Here is a 21,466-nt window from a genome sequence, read left to right on the forward strand (position 1 = left end):
GTATCTTATTATAAATGGAATGGTGTAGAAGGGAAGGTAGATTTTATGAAGGTATGGTTGTGTCAGGTCTTCTCTGGTGCCTGCGGTCTGGCTCTAGAAAGTCCTGGTTCTTAGAGAGGCTTGGACTGAGGATGGGGGACAGGATCTTGGTGGGAAGATCCTGATTTCAGAAGCTTAAGCACAGCCTAAACTCAAGGAAGGTGAAACAAACTGAGTTCAGTTCTTAACCCAAGGCCGTGCCCATTCTTGCTTTCACCTGACATCACCCCCAGCCCTCCCTCTTACAAGCATGATGATAAATAAAGCCAAATAAAGACTTTCATGATTTGGAAACACCAAATTTCTAGGAGGGAATTTTGTGCTGAAGTCAGTTTAATAGCATTTTCTTTTCTTTTATATTCTGAGATAAAAACAGTTGATAATTTAAAGCATTTATTATATTGAAATCCAGCCAATTACGAGATATCACGTTTCAGACAATAATTCTGCCTTCAGGTTTCTCGTTTTATTCTTTCCTTTTCCCTCCAAAACAGCAAACAGTTAATTACAGACGATCAGTAATGTTATCCCCACAACAATACATACATCTATGTACAACTTTAGTTGAGGGGGGAAATTTCCCAAGTTATAGTATTCTTGCCTCAAGTAAGCAAAGTGTTAACATATGATTTACTTATTATTAAACACTCCTTTGTACATGCTTAGATTGCATGATATTCTTACCTCTTTGCTTTCATTTAAGTTTACTAGTAGATTCTCAGGCATTGGTATAAACACATCTGCAACAAAAATAAGTTACGGAATTTAACAGTCTGACTACTATAGAGGTATAAATAATGTTTTTCAAAGCTATTAAAATACAATATCTGCACTGAATTCTATATATACCCGTGGTGGCGAACCTTTGGCACTCCAGACGTTATGGACTACAATTCCCATCAGCCCCTGCCAGAATGGCCAATATTATATACTGATAAAATCCAAAAAAGAATATGGGAGATGGAGGGGGGAGGAAGAGACTCTTTTCTGAAAAGGAGGAGTTTGGATTTATATCCTGCCTTTCTCTCCTGTAAAAAGTCTCAAAGTGGCTTATAAACTCCTTTCTCCTCCTCTCCCCATGAGGTAGGTGGGGCTGAGAGAGTTCTGAAGAACTGTGACTAGCCCAAGGTCACCCAGCAGACTTCATGTGAAGGAATGGGGAAATAAATCCAGTTCATCAGAGTCTGCCGCTCATGTGGAAGAGTGGGGAATCATACCCAGTTCTCCAGATTAGAGTGCACCACTTTTAACCACTATATCATGCTGACTCTCAAGCAGTTTCTTCACACTTCATGGAATGCTACTCGGTAGGTTCCATGAACTCTGAGGCAACTTTGGGAAAGGAAGTATATAGTAGGAAATGCTGAAAAGCACCAGTGGATTGCTGGCCACAAATCAGCAAGTTCTGTGATGAGATCTGAATTCCATATATGGTAGGCAGAAAGCAAACATACATAAATTTGAAGTCAGCATGTCAAAAAAATTCTAATCTAATATGCAACATACAACTGGCCATCTTCAGATGAATCTACTGGAAGAGACTCTACCACTTCTTACATGAAAGTAATCTTTGTAGAAAAGTCATGTGTTGTGGCTAATTTGATCACTGATAAATTAAAATTTTCATTATAGGACTCTATGTAATAAATTCAATGTTACTTACCTTCAATATCTGAAACTATTAACATTTGAGGCTGAGAAAGACCTTCCTGAAGGCTATAGAAATGGATTGTGCTGTCAAAAGTTATAAAGCCTATTTTTGTTCTAGTGTTTCCTGGGAGTCTGAAAATTAAACACAGAAATTTAGTTTCATGTTTAATAAGAGGCTAAGTCACATAAATGCCAAATAATTACTTTCTATGAAACAAAAAATATCTGTAGTATATTGCCCACTGGATATAAATAATTTTTCTGCACAGTTATCATCTCAATGTCCAGATTTGTTCAGAGTTCTTTCATCCAAAATATTATTGTTGTAACAAGGCAGAGATGATGCAGCGCTCCATTAATATGAAAAATATTTGACCATGAGAAAAACTATGGAACAAGAGGAAGATTTGCAAGTTTTTCGTATTCCATGTGATGTGATCCCTCACTTTACCAGCTACCACTGCAGGGCTGTTTAAAGAAATATGTCCCCTGATGGGTAAAGATAAAGGAGCCTGGTGTGCTGCCCCTTTCCCAGTGACTGTGATAGAGGCAGTCTTTTCCTCAGGCTTGCATAACAGCAATTCTAATGATATCATTGTTTTTACCTGCCGTAAGCTATAATAATGCTTTTTAAAAATAGAAAAGGAATAAAAATGTCTAAATAGCTGTAAAATTATAAAGCCACTCAAAAGCACAGCTTTCCTGATTAGATTCTCCTTTCAAGATATGCCCCAACAACAAAAGAAGGCAGACAAAAAGGTACCATGAAGCAAACTGGCATTCTAGCTTTTACTGTTTTATCGCTGCTTTTAAAGATTTAGCCATTTTATGTTATATTATGTTTATTGTTGTACACCGCCTGGAGCCCCTCGGGGATAGGGCGGTATAAAAATCTAATAAATAAATAAAATAAAATAAATTTTCAGTACAAGAAAATAAAGTATTAGACAGTAAACTTTTCTGGAATTTGTGGGAATTTGCTATCTACTTGACTGACCACTGTCTCTTAAGCTACTCACAGTGTGTGAAGGACATATATATGAACCTGAATTTGCATCAACTGTGTACCTTGATATATTTTAAAAGTTCAGAATGTTAGCTCAACGAAGCCTAGCAAAAAAGTGACCATCAAAATACAAGAATGAAAAGATATACAGAACTTACAAGTCTAGATTGTCCAATAACGTCTTGCATACAGTATTCAAGTATCCTGTTTCTATTGCATTATGAGAAACATCAAATACAAAGAGGTAAACAGGAGGTTGAGGTGGACGTAGCTGAAAAATAAGCAGTTAAGTTTCAATTATTTGCCAGGTACTGTAAACTGATCTATTTTAACTAGAAGTTGATAGCCCAAACCGTACAAGAAAGATATTTGCCAAGCAGGAGTATCATAAATCAAAAGTGAGCAACCAGACGCTGGATGTTTTCCTTTAGCCCCTTGATATAAATGCCAGAAAGATAAGTTAGTATTTTAAGACTGTCTTGAACTCATTTCTTAAATGCCCCAAATCAAAGAGGCATTACAGCTTCCAGGCTCTGCACCAGAGCATCCGGGGCGATGGCTGACTGGCCCTCCATCAACAGAAAAGGCTAGGTGTCATCTGAATATTAATGGCAACCCAGCCCAAAGCTCCAAACAAGCTGTCCCAGGGACCACATGTAGATAATAATAAGCATTGGGGAGAGAATAGCCTGCGGCACCCCACAAACTAGCGGATGCCATTGAGACATCTCCTCCTCAAAAGTGTCACCCGCTGTCCCCAGTCCTGGAGAAATGAGGCTAGCCATTTCAACACTGTACCTCGAATGCCAGCATCAGTGAGGCAGTGGGTCAAAAGGTCGTTATCAACTGGGACAAAGGCTGTGGTGAGGCCTAATAATACCAACAGCTCTGACCCACCTCGGTCCAGCTTTAAACGGAGCTTGTTTGTGATAGCGACTAACATGGTCTCAGTTCTGTGGCCAAGGATGAAAGCCAGGCTGGAAGGAATCCAGAGCCGATGAGTCATCCAGAAATACCTGCAGCTATTCCATTCCTGCTTTCTCAACTACCTGACTCAGAAAAGATAGATTCAAAACTGGGCAGTAGTTGGTCAGATCCACAGGATCCAAGGATAGCTTCTTTAAGAGCGGGAATACCACTGCCTCTTTCAGCCTCCCTGGGAAAACTCCTGGTTTAAGGGAGAAACTGATAATATCTAACAGGGGGCACCACACCACATCACGGCCTTCACCAGCCACAAGGGGAACGGCTTCCGAAGACAAGTAATAGACTTCATAGCTGCAAGCACCCTGTCAGCATCCGACTGGGAGAGCAAACTGAAGTAGTCCAAAATTGGACCAGGAAATGGCTAAGGGGCCAATCCTTCCAGTTTTATATCATATTTTTTTCATATAATACATTTTCAGGCATCACAACAAGCTGTTTTTAACATTTGAGAAGCTTTAAGATCTGTTTTCAACATAGTGCAGAAAGCTGCTCTTAAAAGGGAAATCGCTAAACTACATAGGAACAAGTCTGTGCAAATTCCTAAGGAGTTAGCAATTATGGTCTTCTACCTTTGGTTCTGCTAAAGTCTAAATCTTTAGCATAGCAAGACAATATCAATATTGCAAGACTGCAAAACCAGCTTTCTGGGAGAGCCATGGGAAATGATGCAGCAGATACCTATTCTTTATCGGGACCTGTAAGTACATTTGCTACACTAATACTACAAAGGAGCATTATTTATTTATTTATTTATTTATTTATTTATACTTTAGGCTTCTATACCGCCCCGTCCCCGAAGGGCTCTGGGCGGTGTACAGCATATAATAAATACAGTCATAAACCAGTATAATTGACTTAAAACTTATAAAACTTATAAAAGCAGCGAAACTGAACTAAACATTAGCATTTAATACAAGCATAAATGTACATATAGGTGGCGCCCGATAACCTAATATCAAATTCTTCTCCCAAGGGAGGAACGGCAGGTCTCGCAGATGTTAGAGGCCCAGGTGTAGGAGCCAAAGCGGGGGGGGGGGGGGGGCACTATCAGGGGGTGGTCCCTCCTAAAGGCCTCGGCAAGGAACAGCTCTGCCTTGCAGGCCTCTGCAGAGACTCACTCAAGGTCCCCCAGGGCCCGAACAGCGGGGGGAAGAGCTGCTCCACCAGGCCGTAATGGGCCAGGGCTGTAAAGGCCCTGGCCTGTGTGAATGCCAGCCGCGTCATCGAGGGGCCGGGGACCACTAGTAAATTGGCCTCTGCTGAACGAAGAGGCCGTGTGGGAACATATGGGGTGATGCGGTCTCGAAGATACGAGGGTCCCAGGCCGCGTAAGGCCTTAAAGGTCAGCACCAACACCTTGAAAACGATGCCAAATATCTGCCAGAAGCAGGGGTGGTGAGGAAGAGAATGAGTTCTCCCCTTCTCCCAAATCATCCTCTCAATATTCATGTAAGTTCTTATGGGTTTCAATAACTCCCCCCCCCCTGCAATTTACACTCTACCATCAATTCTGTGCAGTTCCTGAAAGGTAATATTCCATGCTTCTTAACAATGGCATAGAGCCAAGGGGGCGTGGTGGGGCATTCTGGGGCGGGGGGGCGTGGCAGGGGTGCAGGGCGCAGTTCCCCCTCACTCCGGCCCTGCTTCTTAATATGGTCAGACCTCATTAAGCCATTGAGGGGCGTGATTTTCAATTTGAAAAATACGTATTTCAGAAATCTCTAGTATGTAAAGAGTGTCAAATTGGAAAACTCACATACTGCAAACCCACAATTTAGCACTGGGTGTTAACTTATCCAGCTCCTTATAAATATTATAGAAACAAAATCTGACAGAGAGAAAAATCTCACCATGTATTCTGAGGGAGCCATAAACTCAATTGTAGCATTTTGAACTTCAGGTCTTTTATGAGGTTCTCCATAAACTCTTGTCACAGGATTGTACATGAATTCTTCAGGAACTGTAGGAAAGAAAAACTGTAATTGCACTTTACTAAGGGACAAGCACTCTAGAGACTGTGCTAATTCCAACTGCAGTGGGCCTGGCGTTCCCCAGAGAGACGACACAAACAAGATCACATTTAGCGGTACTGAAACTTAAGAAGGGTTGATAACTGATGCCCTAATTATTTCCCACTGGAATCAAGTAGTTAATGATATCAGGATTAAAATACTCAACATAAGAAATATAATTTGAGGTTCAAATTTAAGAAGGCAGGGGAGAGTACAGATCTTTGCCTTTAAAAGCTCACTTACAGCCTCACAGGAAGGGCAGTTGAACTTTTCCACCATTGCACAGCCTGTCATGGAATGTCGTCCCCCCCCCCCCGACCACCATTACAAGCCCTTTAAAAGGAGATACATATTAGAATGTGGTCTTAGCACATTCATCCTCATTTTGTAAAGAAAACTCACCATCATTCACTCTGTAACATAAGTTGCATTTCCATCTCCTCTGGTCAAGAAAGCTGACAAAAGGATTGATATATGTCCTGCAGCTACGACACCTCACAATTGTGCTGGAAGTCACTACAGGCAATTGCTGGGGAGGAAAAAGGAATGTCTTAACTCATACACCAGGAATGCAGAATCTCAGGTCTCACAGATGCTCATTTTCTGCTCGTGCCTCTGATATGATAGTTCTTTAAAGGCAGGCACTGCCAGTAGCTGAAGCTCACCTTCTATACGCATTTACAGCAGGAATTCTAACTACAATCTAGTGCTGTTAGTTTGACAGTATTAGAAGAAGAAAAAAACATTCAACAGGCGATGTGGAATCAGGAACAAAATAAAACACATGGATAAACGCTTCAGACATATATTACCCCAAGCTCAAAAAAAACCCCAAAACTGTTTTAACACAAAATGCTTGGTGACAGGAAGGAGGAAGAACAACTCTGCCTGGATGAAACTCAGATTTTCAATATATGAAGGAGCTGAGACAAAGAATATATGGAAATGCTGAACAGATCTGGGTGCCATCACACTTGCCAATGAATGTTTATCCAGCAGTCACAAAGATATTACAAAGCACATGCAAAACATGCATGCATAAAGGAAATCTATTATATGAAGGCAGCCTGCAGAAGCCATCTGTATTTATAACTGATGGCACATTTTCCCACTAGAATCCAGCAGTTATTCCCCTGCCTAGAAACCCTCTGCCAATTCACAAACAGCAACCATCCTAGGTGATCAAAATCCACAAAAGGCAGACTTTTTTTAGAACGTGTACACTTTGATTTCAACATTAACAGTTGACATGCCTGAAAAAATAGAATCATAGAGCTGGAAAAGACCACAAGGGCCTCAAGTCCAACCTTCTGCCCTGCAAGTATACACAATTAAAGTACTCCTGACATATGGCCATCTAGCCTCTGTTTAAAAACCTCCGCAGAAGAAGACTCCACCACTCTCTGAGGCAGTGAATTCCACTGTCAAACAGCCCTGACATTCAGGAAGTTTAGGTGGAATCTTTAGGTGGAATCTTTTTTCCTGTATCTTGAATCTATTAATGATTGTCCTAATCTCTGGAGCAGCAGTAAACAAGCTTGTCCCATCTTCAATATGATATCCAAATATTTAAACATGGCTATCATGTCACCCCTTAATCTTCTCTTCTTTAGACTAAACATACCCAGCTCCCCAAGCCGGTCCTCATAGGGCATGGAATCCAGGCCTTTTACCATTTTAGACACCCTTCTCTGGACCTGTTCCAGCTCAATATTCTTCATGAATTGCAGTGCCCAGAACTAGACACAGTATTTCAGGTGAGGTCTGACCAATTCAGAATAGAGTGGTACTAGTATGTTCCTTTATCTAGACACTATACTCCTATTGATGCAGCCCAGAATTGCATTGGCTTTCTTGGTTGCTGCATTACACTGCTGACTCAGGTTCAGTTTGTGGTCTACTAAGACTCCCAGATCCCTTTCACATGTACTGTAGTCAAGCCAGGTGTCACCCATCTTATATATGTGCATTTCATTTTTTCTGCCTAAGTGTAGTATCTTACATTTATTTCTGTTGAAATTCATTTTGTTAGTTTTGGCCCAGCTAACAAACAATAATCTACATGAGGTTAGAACCTGTCCAAGTTATTTTGAATTCTGATCCTGTCCTCTCAGGTATTAGCTACCCCTCCTAATTTGGTGTCATCTGCAAATCTGATTAGCATGCCCTCTATTCCATCATCCATGTCATTGATAAAAATATTGAATAGCACTGGGCCCAGGATGGAACCCTGTGGCACCCCAGTAGTCACTTCTCTCCAGGATGAAAATGAGCCATTGGTGAGCACCCTTTGGGTTTGGTCTGTCAACCAATTACAAATCCATCCAACAGCAGCATTGTCTAGCCTGTATTTTACTAGTATGCTTGCAAAAATGTCACTAGGGACCTTGTCAAAGGTCTTACTGAAGTCAAGGTATGCCTAATCCACAGCATTCCCTTTGTCTATCAAACTTGTCACTCTATCAAAAAAAGAGATAATATTAGTTTGGCATGACTTGTTTTTATGAAACCCATGTTGACTTTTAGTGATCACGGCATTCCCTTTTAAGTGCTTACAGACTGTTTAATGATCTGCTCTAGAATATTTCCTGGTACTGATGTTAGGCTGACTGGGCGGTAATTGTTTGGGTCACACGTTTCAAAATGCAATCTTTCTGGCTTCATTCAAACTTGAGCAGACCGTGTGTTCACAACAAGAATGTAGGCAAAATGCCTTTAAGAGGGAAGATCTCCATTAAGCATGCTGTTCCAAGTACCATATACCACCTGAGAGAAACGTTATTTTTCTGGGGTAATGCTAATACACACCACACTTGAGAGAGCACCATTAAAAGTAGGAGACCACAAAGTAATGCACATACCGATAGGTCTTTGAAAGGATGAAGCAGGAGCCCCAACGGAAGTTTGGCTTTGTTCAATAAGGCCTGAGTTTGAGGAATGTTAGTCAACGTACATCGGAACAATCTACATGAGGGATAAAGAAACCAAGTCATCTTCAGTGGCATGCATCTTCACCCTGTCCTGTATGCCTTTCCTAGACCTCTCTCTGGTTTTACCCAAAGAAATATTCTGAAGTACTGCAACTCAGAGAATACATTCAGATTTAATACTATTTCCAGAATTAAATGTATTCTGTTTTATACAGTTTGCAGTAGGCTGCAGTTAGGTGAAATAAGGTAAGAAAGTTCTGTTCAGTAAATTTAGCTCTGTGTCCAAGTAATTTAGATCCCCAGAGTATGAGCTTGTTTTAGGATGGAGAATGTCCATTTAATTTCACAAAGTTTGACCGAAGACAGGCAGCCTAATCCAGATGGGGGTAGGCGGGATGAATGACACAGGAAATGGTACGGGCTGACACAACTGGGGGCATTCCAGGGGCATTTCTGGAGGTGAAGCGGTGGGGAGGAAAACTCCATTTTCCACTATGGAAGGCTTCTGGGCATCTGGGAAGACTTTTTGTCTTTCTGCCTCCCTTGACGTCCAAAAGGCCACTGGAGGTGGTGATGTCACTGACCGCCTCTTGGATCTGAATTGTGCACTTAAAAGAAGAGGTTCCAAACCACTTGCTCTATTCGCCAATAAGTACAAGAACATCTGAATAGTTTTTATAATGTTAGTCCAGATGTTATACAATTGCTACTACAAGTTACACCCATGGCATGATGTATTAAGAACTATCTTAACAAAAAAAAGATTAATCAAAGTTTAAGTATTTTTAAACCACTTATGCTTCACTGTTGTATATTTTGTTTCTGCTAAGATTCCAGGAAATTAAACCTAAGGCATGATATATATATGATCACTGGAGGCTCCTTCGGAATAGGTTAAACTGAAAAGCAAATCTGAATTTTGTTCAACAAACCATACATAGACTTACTCTGGATTACAGTTTAGCTTCTGAATATCTTCATGCAAGTTTGGGACAGGTGCCTGCAGGGGAGTAGTGGGAAGAATATTTCTGTCTTGAAGAAGGTTGATAGGTCTTAATCCTTCTGGCTGAAGACTTAATCTGTTCATAGACGCAGCTAAGTTATTAGTTCCGATGGCAGGCTAATAGAAAAGATATAGCCCAAGTTAGTGAGTTGACCACAACACCAAAAATGTATTCAGAGTTAACAGCTTTTAACATTTATTAAATGTACTATTACTACCTTTGGTTAACCACGCACATACACAATGGTGTATACTTCCCAGTATAAGCAGAACTGAGCTAGTCTGCTGGCACCAGGAGCTAATGTGGACAGAAAGTTAAACTGAAACAGGCCTTTGCATCCTGCTTGGGCTTCCCATTCTCCTAGAATTCTAAGGCTTGACTTAAATGGCATTAAAACTCACCTGTGCAATTCCACAATTGCAGCAACTCATTTAAATTAAACTGCTGTCAATGCAAAGCACCTACACATGCTTAATTAGCACACTCTGTGTTCCAGGCACATGTTGAAATGGTGGGCTAATTAAGCACACATTGCTGCTTTCTATGGGTAGCACTTAGATGAGATGCTGCGTGGCTGAAAAATCCCACAGGTTCATTTGACTTGCCAGCAGCACATTTAAAATCAGGCCTTAGTTAACCTTCACTGTGGCTTACATCAGTAAAACATGCCACTTAACCATCATCAAGCCAGGAGGGACAATCACTCCCCACTTCTTAACAACTGCTGCGATCCACGACCCCCCTTCTTCATTACATCTATGTCAGAAGAAAATAAATAACACTCTACTGCTGTTTACTGAGATATTCACTATAGTGCCAAGCAATTTTCAGTCATAAACACAATATGGAATAACAGGAATTTCCACAAATCACTGCACTAAATTACAGGCACATTGAGTATGATGCTATGAAAACTCTGCTGAAACACTGAATAGGGCATGGCAAACCAAACTGTCCCCCATAAAGTGGAAGACTGCTCAATGTTCAATCATCTCTCCTGATGCTTCCCCCGCAATACTACACAAATACTTAATAGTTTGCACCAAATACCTTTCATAGATATAACCATTGCGTTGGAGCTTTTTTTTATATTGAGGCAAAAGCCTCTAGTGTGCAACTGCATTAGTTTTGTTTGACAATTAATATTAAACTAATTTAATAAGGTTTAGGTGGCAAAGAATGACTCTCAATGCCACTTACAGTTGAAGTACAGTTGAAGCTGGACACCCCTCCCACACAACTCTTAGCAACTTGACCAGGCCAACTTCCCATATCTCCTTTTCCTTCTTTCAGCTCTTACCTGCTCTCAACATTTCAGGGCAATAATCATGAGTCACCTCCCTTTCAGGCCATTTGTTTTGTTACCACAGTTTACAAACAAATGGTTTTCTGGCATGCAAAGACCTTTCCCTTGATTTTGGTCCCTTGCACTAACAGATAGGTTTGTTTTGTCCACTTCACCATGAAGTCTGCTTTTAGAAGAACCCAGGTATAGGAAAGGAAGAAACGGTAGAGGTGGGGTGAAGAAATTTCAAAAGTTTTCCCTATGGACTCAAATCTTGGGAGGTCTTAGCTCAGTCACTGTCACAGCATGAACTTGCCTCAAAGGAATGCTGTGAGGGGAAAATTGAGAAGAAACAATGTCTGTTGGCCTGAGGTCCAAAAAGGAAGGGAAGCATAAAAATGCGATAGGTTGAAAGTAGGTGTGTGCATTTGGATATATGCAAGTTAAAACTAAACCCAAAACTATCTGTTTTGCATCAGCCTGAGGATATCCGAAAAGACTCAAAACACTCCTGAAATTTTGGGAGTAATTAAGGTTTACCTCCTGGAATTTCTGGAGTGTGTTGGTTTCTGGGAGTCACAGGAGCAAGGAGGGGAGAGAAAGGAAGTTCGTTCAACAGCTGGTAGTTGGAGTCCCCATCTCTTTACATTTGAAAGGGATTAAAAAGCCCCAACTACCAGCTCATAGTCAGGAGGCCCTGGCCATGGGAAATAATGGGTCCATCAGACGACCCATAGGAAATACTTGGGTTATTACTTCTAAAGTGCTGTAAGCCTGGTTTCTGTTTTCTGGATTATCAGAAAACCTGCATCAGCTGTCAGCCTAAGAGTATGGTCCATTTAAAATTTAAAAGGAATGAGACAATGACTAATAGCAGTTTGGTGGGGCAGCTTCCTTTCCCTCCTTCCTACTTCTGCCATGGGGAGGGGGGTTAGAAGAAGGGGGGGATTGGAAAAATGGTCCTGAATTTTTGAAACTTAAAACAAAGCACTTTGGAAAAAATCCTGAAGCAGTAGCAAGAGTCTGAAAACTTTGGGACAATGGAAAGCATACACTCCCTGGAACTGGGCACACAATTACCATGGAAATATTTGACGTGAACACCCCTAACTGAAATCTCCCTTTCCAGGATTTCTAAAACCTTTCTGTTTCCCTCTCTGCAACAGCAACCACCACCACCCCCAATGCCACTTGCAGCCCTCTTGCAGAGTTTTTGGATGTACACAGAGGCCATACTTGGATATTATATAGGAATGGAACAGTCTGAAGGACATACACAGATTTGTTTTCAGTACAGGAAATTACAATATAGGCACATAAAACAAATTTGCAGAATCAGAGAGGGAGAGACTTGCCCAAGATCACTCAGCAAGCATCATAGCGAAGCAGCAATGTGAACTTGTCTTCCACAGCCATAACTCACATTAGTCACCACACTCCCAACTTCATACAGCTAATGTCAGCAATCAGCCTCAGGAAAGTATCAATTTCCGCAGTTTACAGCCTTGGCAACAAGCTCCACTTCTCACTCATCCAGGCAGCTGACAGTTCTCACACTGTTTTCATGTTTTCACTCTCAGCAAGAACAACCCTTCGGTCTTTGCACCACTCCTGTAGGGGTCTATCCTTGCGCTTGCTCATTTCAGCTCAGGCTTCTGCAACTAAGACTACTTTACACTCTTTTTATGTATCTGTCGTGTCTCCCTGATCAACTTTCATCATAAAGATTCCATGTCTTGCTTACAAGCTTCCAAACAAATACACATGTCCTCCTCAGTCTTCTTATGAACCACAAAATCAAACTTGTGCTATCAACCACTTTGTGCTGTTTGTCAAACAACTTCCTGTTCTGGTCTTCAGCATTCCTTCTGAAAAGCCATTTGTTCAGCAGTTTTTCTACTAATCCTTCCTTTCCCCATCTCATGCAGACGGACCCCCATTGACAACTGATTCTCCCCATTCCATACCTCTACTTGTTCATCCGTAAATTTAACCTGTAACCCTGAACTTTAATTTGAGGAAGAGATTTTTAGGTAGGCTTTTAACTGAGGCAGCAAGATGGACACAATTGTTTCTGGATTGTGTGAAACTTGTTGATACGATATTGTTTTATTCTGCTGAACTTGTGGCCTATACTGAGCCCCCTTGCAGGAGAAAATGCAGCTTATACATCTTACCCACAATAAAATGCTAAGGGATGGAATGTCCCGACGATGAACCCTCCACCAATGGGGATCATTCCATCCCCGCCTCAGAGCAGTGGTACCTCGGCCTTGGCCTCCCCCCACCCCCAACAACCAGCTCGGACCTGCAAACCAGCTGTTCCATGGGCATGGCAAAGCCCTCCTGCCCCCAACCATCCCAATCTCATCCTCATTCCACCCTAAATCACATATTCCCACCCTCCCCCACCCAAGCTTCACCTTCTAAACCTTCCCCACCCCAAGCCTCACCTTTACAACCTCCCCCACCCCAAGCCTCACCTTGCCATCCTCCCCCACCCCAAGTCGCATCTTCCAACCCTCCCCATTCCAATACTCACCTTCCTACCCTCCCCCACACTAATACTCACCTTCCAACCCTCTCTCCATCCCTAGACCCACCTTCTAATCCTCCACCCACCCAAGCCTCACCTTGTTACCCTTCCCCACCCCAAGTCACTTTTCTCCACCCTCCCCCTATCCTCACCTTCCCACATACCCCAAGTCACACTTCACCAACATCTCCCACCCCCAAGCCACAGACAGAGAACCAGGTAAGTGGCAAGGGTTGTGCCGGGAGAAGGGGGCAGGGCCCATTACAGTTCCACTAAAACCCACAGCAGGGGGAGAGGCTTCCTCTTCCATCCTTTGCTAGGGGACACTGCATCTCCCCCACAATAGGTTTTGCTGCTAGTGTTTAAATAAACATGCTGAAAGATCTTTGAAAGTATTAACAACTGGTACAAACACTGGATTTATTTGAACACTGACCTAGGGATGTGTGTTTGCCTATTTCCAGTCTGAATGTATACCTAAAAAACTCTCTATCAGTATTTTCCAGATATATTTGGGTGTACGAAAAGCTTCCAGAATACTAGGAAATGGGTCCCAAAACTTCTGAAAGTATTAGGGAGTAACTAGGAATATCATGGGCCAAACATTTAAGATTCCCATGACATTTTCATTTTACTGTGTTATGAGTCTCTTCGTGCCCTGGCTTGAAGTCAGCTGGCTAGGTTGGCTTGGATCCTGGCCTCTGATATTTTGTTGGTCTTGCAAAACAGTGTTCTTTGTTCAAGTTGGTGCATGGCGTTTATGGTTTGCACTGTATTCTCTGATTTAACAAAGGCTTGGACCACCTGATTTGACATTTGTTGCGCTAGGCTTGCCACACTGTCCCATGCTTCTGCTGGGATTCCCTGGTTCTGCACTGGTTCTTTGGGCTTGTTGGTTCTGTTTTCATTGGGAGGCTTTTGGACAATGGCTCCTTTGCTTTTTCTTGAGTGTTTGGTTACAATTTTTCCTGGAATTTCCCCATAGGAAACAAAGAGGATAGCTGGGAACACTTTGTTCAGGGGCCTATACCAAGAGGTCCAAGTTAGTTGAAACTAGGGGGTTGCACAATGGACAGGGGTCAGCAGCTCTGCTGTAATTTTGGTACTATTAGCTTTTTTTAAAAGCCCCTCAAGCCCCACACAGGGAATAATGAAGCCAAATAGTATCAGAATCCTGAGGGAAAACACAGATCCAAATACCAAACCGGTATTTGGAACCTGGATAACCAGGAACACCAATATTTTTAATCTCCCTGATACCTACATCCAAAAAATGCCATTTTTTCAAGATGCACATTCCTGCTCTGAACCATAGAAGACCAACTTCTATCATGCAAAATGCTCTACGGAAATCTATAAAGTGTCGATGTATTATAACACGAATAGGTTACCTGAGGAAATGGTTGTGGTCCACACGGATACTGCATCCCTGGGGATGGCAATCTTGGTGCTCTAGATGGAGATGCATTTTGGTAGCCTGGAGGCAAGCTGGGATAAGAACTCCCAACGTGTCTATTTGTCTTAAGATTCTGAGGTGCAGAAGGGGTATGTGCTGTTGCTAGAAAAAGAATGCATTCATTAAGCCAGTAATAATTGCTAATATTTCAATCCTGAAGTTATTTACTGCCTTCAGAAGCAGTTTAATTCCAAGTAAAATAGAAAGGGACAACCAACACAATCCACTCCAATAATCCTGCCAGATATTTCTGAAGCTCAATGTGAAGGCTTTCTGTGCCAGCATTGTGCTCAGGATGGGGCATTTGGCAGGAAAAAGTACAACTTATATCAAATGGATTCTCAGTAATTCCATAAATACACCTATTATTTTGATTCACCAATCAAATTATGTTGTTATTTTCCTTGTGGTCACATTTTAAAAATGCTTTGACTTGTTGACGGTAGCCTCATGATGTCAACTCTGCCAAGTACAAATAGTTGCCAGTTGGGACTATGAGATGGGTCAAAGAGGCCCACCTGCTGGATTGCAAGCTATTGTGCAAGCTGGCTGGGCTAGGGTGGGGGGAGTTGTGTACAAGTGCACACTTTTTGAAGGACCTGCCCCTGGACAAGGTCTCCACATGCACACTCAGCAGTGCAGAGGATTCCTCCATGGCTCCAGCTCATAGCTTATTCCTTACAGTTCAGCTCCTAATGTTTGGCCTGTGTTTTCTGTCCCAAGCACTCTTGAGTCAGCGTGGTATAGTGGTTAAGAGCGGTGGACTCTGATCTGGAGAACCGGATTTGATTCTCCACTCCTCCACATGAGCAGTGGACTTATATTTGATGAACTGGATTTGTCTTCACTCTCCTCCACATGAACCCTGCTGGGTGACCTTGAGGCTAGTCACAGACTCTCTCAGCCCTACCTACCTCACAAGATGTCTGTTGTAAAGAGAGGAAGGGAAAGGAGTTTGTAAGCTGCCTTCTTACAGGAGAGAAAAGTGGGGTATAAATCCAAACTCTACTACTTCTCTTGGTCTGTTGCCCATGATCCTGGCTAGTGACACCACTGAAGTCATAATTCTGCCAGACCTTCTTCCTATCATGGCAGTGATGTCACCTAATATTTGTTATGTTATTAAAGTTAGCATACAACAGTGTCTAGTTTTAATCGTGAACACTGTTCCCAATTACAGTCTCTTGCATCAACATTTGATAGCTCATGATTTTGTTTAGCTACCTAAAGGTGAGGATTGTTCCACTATCTCTGAAGGAACATAGTACAAGCACATGTACACAGTCAAGGTGAAGTTTAATTATGTTACCTCAACAACCACCCTATCAAGCAAGTAAACAGGAATTCTACAGAGGCCATCGTCACTCCTTAAGAAATGGCAACCAAATATGGTTAGTAAGTTTAAGGAAACTTTTTACCTGAGAAGCCACCTCCTTCTATGGTATCATAATTATTTTGGACCAGTGATCCATCGCTGGCAGGAGAGGCAGCATCACCTGCTAAAAAAAATAATCGTCAGTTAATATTTTAATGCTGGATTTTAATGTATAACTTGCAATGTTATGTTTTATTGTGTTATTTTGTAAGCCACCTCAGACAGGTTCTCTGGAAATAAAAATTATCTATGTCATACGATTTTTAAAAGGAACAATAGGCTTACATTTCGTGTTTTATGTTGACTGAAATTTACCATCAGCAGCCAAATTTTGTGAGCAACAAGTAGTTTAATATTTTGACCGGTGGTTCATGATGAAATGCAAAAAATAAATATAAGTTTGTATTACATTCAAAAAGTAGGCTGTTAAATATTCTGCCAACTGATGTACCAAAAGTCTATTGAGTTATGTACATACATGGTTAAGGCACGTAGAACTACATTTGAAGCAAGATGGAAATCAGAACAATCTCCAGATCTTACTGAACGGATGAACAGACAAACAAAAAGATGCAACTAGGGCAAAGCTGACATCTCTGAAAGAAATGGAATCTTTTCTGGAACTATTTAGGTCAAGGTCTGGGACAATAAGAAGCTAAATTATGAAAGTTTAAGATTTGATAGATGTAAGTAAGCTCCACATGTCACTCTTCTATGTAACAGAATATATATATTAAAAATTGCCTAATGATGTTTGTACAGAACATTACAAACAAAAACAGAGACATTCCCAATTCGGGGGGGGGGGGGATTCTTAGAGAGTGCTTCTCCATGCATCCCCTTCTCCAGCACCATGAAGCAAGTGTACAATCCGAAGTCACCATCACATGGCTTTGGCAGCAGTTGAAATGAACTGTACAGGATTGAGTTGGGAATGGAGCTTTCCCATGCCTTTTGGTCACAATCCCTGAATGTCTTTTTGCAAGTATAAAATGGTGGCAAACTGCAGAGTTCTGGGAGTGTCCTGCTGCTCTAAAGAATCTACGTCTCACTGGCAATGGAAGAAAGACAGTTTTCTGTACATTCCTCAAAATGAGTGAAGAAGAAAGGTATTTGGCGGCAAAAGACATTTGCTGGTAATACTTTCTGGTGCAGAAATATGTATGCACTAAAATGAATCCTGGTGAAAACAACAGCTGCTCTTAGGACTCCATCCCATGGAAGAACTATTATATAATGATGAACGTGTTATGGGTCCAGTGCATAAAATTTCTTGCATTTTAAACTGCACTCACCACCTAAGTAAGATGCTAGTGGACAGATAGGCCCTTTCCGCACCGCAATGGTGCGGGGGTGCGTCAGCATAAACAATGCCAACGCACCCCCCTGGGACCGTTCAAATGGATGGTCCCAGGAGGGCGGCAGGCGGCGGTGCAGCCTTCGCACAGGCTGCGCCATCGCCAAACGCCTACCTTGTCTCCTGGCTTCCAGCTCGTCGCAGAAGCCAGGGGACACGCCCCTGCAGCCTGGAGCGACGGCTCTGGAGTCGCAGGCCAGGGGTGCTTGTCCCCTGGCCTCTGCGACAAGTCGGAAGCCAGGAGACAAGGTAGGCGTTTGGGAAAGGGGAGGGGGGAAATGGCGCCTTCCAGTTGGAAGCCGCTGTTTCCGAAATAGCTCGTTCAGGGAGCGAGGTTCGGAAACAGCAGCTTCGCGCCACTCAGGGGTTGTGAGGCCGCTGCTGCTGCGATGCAGCGGCAGCGGCAGTGCGAACCCCTCCCCAGGGATGCTGTTTTTAGCGTCCCTGGGATGCTGTATCCCTCCCATGCGGAAACAGCATTATTTATGAACAGAAAGTGGCTTCATCACAGTTGAACATACCTGCTGTCAGGATTTCATCATCCTACCCTACTTTGAAGGCAAAAAAGTGGCCTTTTCTTTCATCCAGACCCCTTTGATCAGACAGGTTTAATGCATTTAGAATGCAATATTTGAACTAGAAAGCAATCTTTATAATGTCAGATTAAGTGAAACAATTAACAGTTATTGATGGGTAATTACAACCATCCAACAGTTTACAAGAATAAATAAAGCTCTTTGATGTAGCTGTCCTGCCAAGCTTTTCTAATGTATCTGGCTGTTGCAACACAATTACTCTTCCCTGTTATTGTTATCTCTTTTCTAAGATTACCAAAGTGTTTACTATTAAAGCAGTTTGATTTGCTGTTTGTTTCTCTGCTTACATATCAGGACAATCACGTAAAGCAGCATCTAAAAATAGAACTTACTTGTGCCCTCAGGCTTCCTGCTTCAAATGATCAGGCCATTCAATATCACATGGAAATGATGCAATATTACTTGAATGCCACAAAACTCGTTTTGTTTACCCTGGTACACAAACTCCAAGCAGAAAAAAGGAGCTTAAAAAACTACTAAGTAACTATAATTTTTCATTCACTAAGGAGGCCCCAGGAATTTTGGAAATGCACTAACGAGGCAGGGCAGCCTCACAATGCAGATGAACACAGTGTACACATCGTATAGAAAAATGTATGCTAAATCCAGTCTGCAGTTCCTTCCAGTCTCAATAAAGTTGATTTTTGGATCACTGGCCCACATGGAATAACAGCCATCCACGAACAGGACTGCAGTAAGCAAGCAGAAATGGACAAACTAGCTGCTTCCTCCATCCCTCACTGGTGCATGTCTACTGACAGAAGAGGCAAGAAGGGTGATTTTGCTTCTTCCCTCTCCACAATAGCCCAACCCATGAGCTGTTACTCCACATGAATCCTGTGACCCGCCCCCCCCCACGACCACGCCAAGGAATCAACTTCCCTGAAGTTGGAAGTAAAAGTACATTATCGGGGTGATAAAAATGGGCAAGATCCACAACCCTCAGAACCTTGGCTGACAGATCACTGGATCCAACTCCACATACTAGGATACAGTAAAACAGTATACAATCCTTGAAATCTTTCCTCTGGATCTTGCTGGAGCTCAGCTCTGGACAACTGAACAGAAAATCTGATAAGTCTGTTACCAGGAGAGTAGCTCCTTTCACAGTTACTGTACCAAAATATTGTTAAAACATGTCTGGAAAGTTATGCTGGCACTGTCTAAAATTTTATTTCTTTACTGTTGAACAGAACAGTTGCAACAATCCAGAAATCTGTAAGGGGGAGGCATTAGCAGTGATTTTCTCAATATTCCCTTCCCCCAATTCTTTTTGACTGTTGGGAAAAAGGATTTCCTGAACACAAAGGGAAATATGAGAAATCTCTTACCTACATTATTTATGTCAGTCTCTCCCTAGTCTTCCTATTGTTGCAAGCCATTATACATGTTTAAATAATAAAATGTACATGAATTCAGAGTTAATATACTGCTGGATTAAAAATTAAGCTGATTAAAGCACAAAATAAGCACAATATTCCATTAAAAATAAAGTACTTGGAATTCTTTTATATGAGGAATTGTATTTATTTGAGCATTTTTAGGCTGCTCTGTCTCCCAAGAGGGACTAAAAGCTGCTTATAAAAAAACAAAACAAGTATCAAATTAGCCCCCCGAAATCAAAAAAGGGTAAGCTACCAAGCTGCTGTGACTGCTCATATGAGAAACATGATTCACGGAATGATGAAAAGATCTATATGGATGTATCTGGTTCAGCGGCTTTTGTAAGGACCAAATTGGAAGGGGGGGGGGGGGGGGGGCTCTACAGTTGTGATGGGATTGCAATCTGTGGAGTGCATGTAAATACTGCTGCTGTAGTAACATTCAACTTGTAGTTAAAACCAAACACAGATAGCTGCATTATTGGGGTGATAAAAATTAGGTGATCTTTATTGCCAGAAATAAATAATGCCTTACCTTCATGCTTTGCTGCTGAATTCTGAACAACCTGTGATGCAGTACTTCCTAGTGGAGCTGTTGGGGGAGCTGATGGCCGTATAGAAGCTGGATTTCCAACTGGAGGAGGTCCTAAAGGAGGTCGGACTGGTGAGTAGGTTGGCTGATTAAACGGTAGAGGAACAGAACCTGAAAAAAGCCACCAGAACTTAAAATCAGCACAGCACAATGAAGAGTTTTATTTTGCTTCAGTCAAAGAAGTTACAAATATTAATTTTTACTTAATATGATAGCTATTACAGAAAGCCTCAAACAAGTTTGAATAATTTAACCTTCCTTCTTTAATCATTCAGTACCACCTAATCAAAACACCCATTTCCCTATCAAACCAAAAAAAACCTTCTTCCCACCTGCTTTCAAAACAGACATTTGCAAGACATAGTAAAAAGCTTCAGATAATTCCTTCTATGAACACAACATCAATGTAGAATTAATAGTGGGCAAACTGTCTTTTGATGGGAATAGCCTAAGTTGAGGTAAAAAAATGCAAGATTGTGTTAAGACTTCATCAGGCAGAATGGAAAAGAGAATGAAGCGCCAAGAATCATCCATTATGCTATCATGCCACATAAAGTGACTGGATTAAGTGGTGATGGGGCAATAATCGCTAATGCAAAAGTAAATCCAGGTATATCCCATGCTACAGCAAATTAATATAACTGAGCATCATGGGTAGGAGTTAACGTCAAAAAAGGTACAGTATTATACAAATATACCCCAATCTCTGAAAGGAAAATGTTCTCCCAATCATGCTTCCATTAGCAACACTGTATTATTTATCTTCAGCTAAAAGACATACTTGAGTACTTACACCACCACCACCACTCAGGTTCCTATTCACAAACTAACCTAGAAGTACAATTGTCTAGTGATTAATCTGGGTTCCTATTTACAGAAGAGAAACATTAGTAGGACGTTGTTTGTTGGACATATCTTTAACTACGCTTCAGATTTATAGGCAATTATTGCTTTCCAAAAGTAATTGTATCTTTTGGTACAAGCAGGCAACTGTAATAGTTGGCAACTCCAAAACACTTTGATAGCCCTACCTGTTTAGATATGTCTGAGAAATGTCTTTTTTGTTCAACAGTCCACTGATGAATTGCTCACTGCTTAACTGCTACCCCAATGAGACAAGAACACAGCAAATTGTAACTGTATCCTCATGTAGTGCTGTTGTTTTAGGGCAGTGTTTCCCTGTATGGTGGCCCACAAGTCCAAATTTGCATGGTATGGTGACGCATCAACAACTGGCACAAGGTTTTTTGGCATGCTAG

General features: G+C 41.7%; 1 protein-coding gene across 2 annotated transcripts in view; it reads right to left on the minus strand.

The window, feature by feature from the left end:
- Nucleotides 1–21,466, minus strand: part of SEC24A (SEC24 homolog A, COPII coat complex component) — a 46,143-nt gene that overhangs the window by 15,101 nt on the left and 9,576 nt on the right. The window contains exons 3-12 of one of the 2 annotated variants that reach the window (XM_048492117.1): nt 20,151–20,318; nt 16,324–16,401; nt 14,841–15,007; nt 9,572–9,744; nt 8,556–8,658; nt 6,097–6,223; nt 5,533–5,642; nt 2,854–2,966; nt 1,703–1,821; nt 724–779 (exon numbers count right to left, since the gene is read on the minus strand). In XM_048492117.1, coding sequence (XP_048348074.1) covers nt 724–779; nt 1,703–1,821; nt 2,854–2,966; nt 5,533–5,642; nt 6,097–6,223; nt 8,556–8,658; nt 9,572–9,744; nt 14,841–15,007; nt 16,324–16,401; nt 20,151–20,318 — 1,214 coding nt within the window. Of the gene's footprint in view, nt 1–723; nt 780–1,702; nt 1,822–2,853; nt 2,967–5,532; nt 5,643–6,096; nt 6,224–8,555; nt 8,659–9,571; nt 9,745–14,840; nt 15,008–16,323; nt 16,405–20,150; nt 20,319–21,466 lie in introns of both variants that reach the window. The other variant, XM_048492116.1, reaches the window with a different exon arrangement.

The sequence above is a fragment of the Sphaerodactylus townsendi genome, linkage group LG03 (genome assembly GCF_021028975.2).
Source record: "Sphaerodactylus townsendi isolate TG3544 linkage group LG03, MPM_Stown_v2.3, whole genome shotgun sequence".
In the NCBI taxonomy this organism is placed as follows: domain Eukaryota; kingdom Metazoa; phylum Chordata; class Lepidosauria; order Squamata; family Sphaerodactylidae; genus Sphaerodactylus; species Sphaerodactylus townsendi.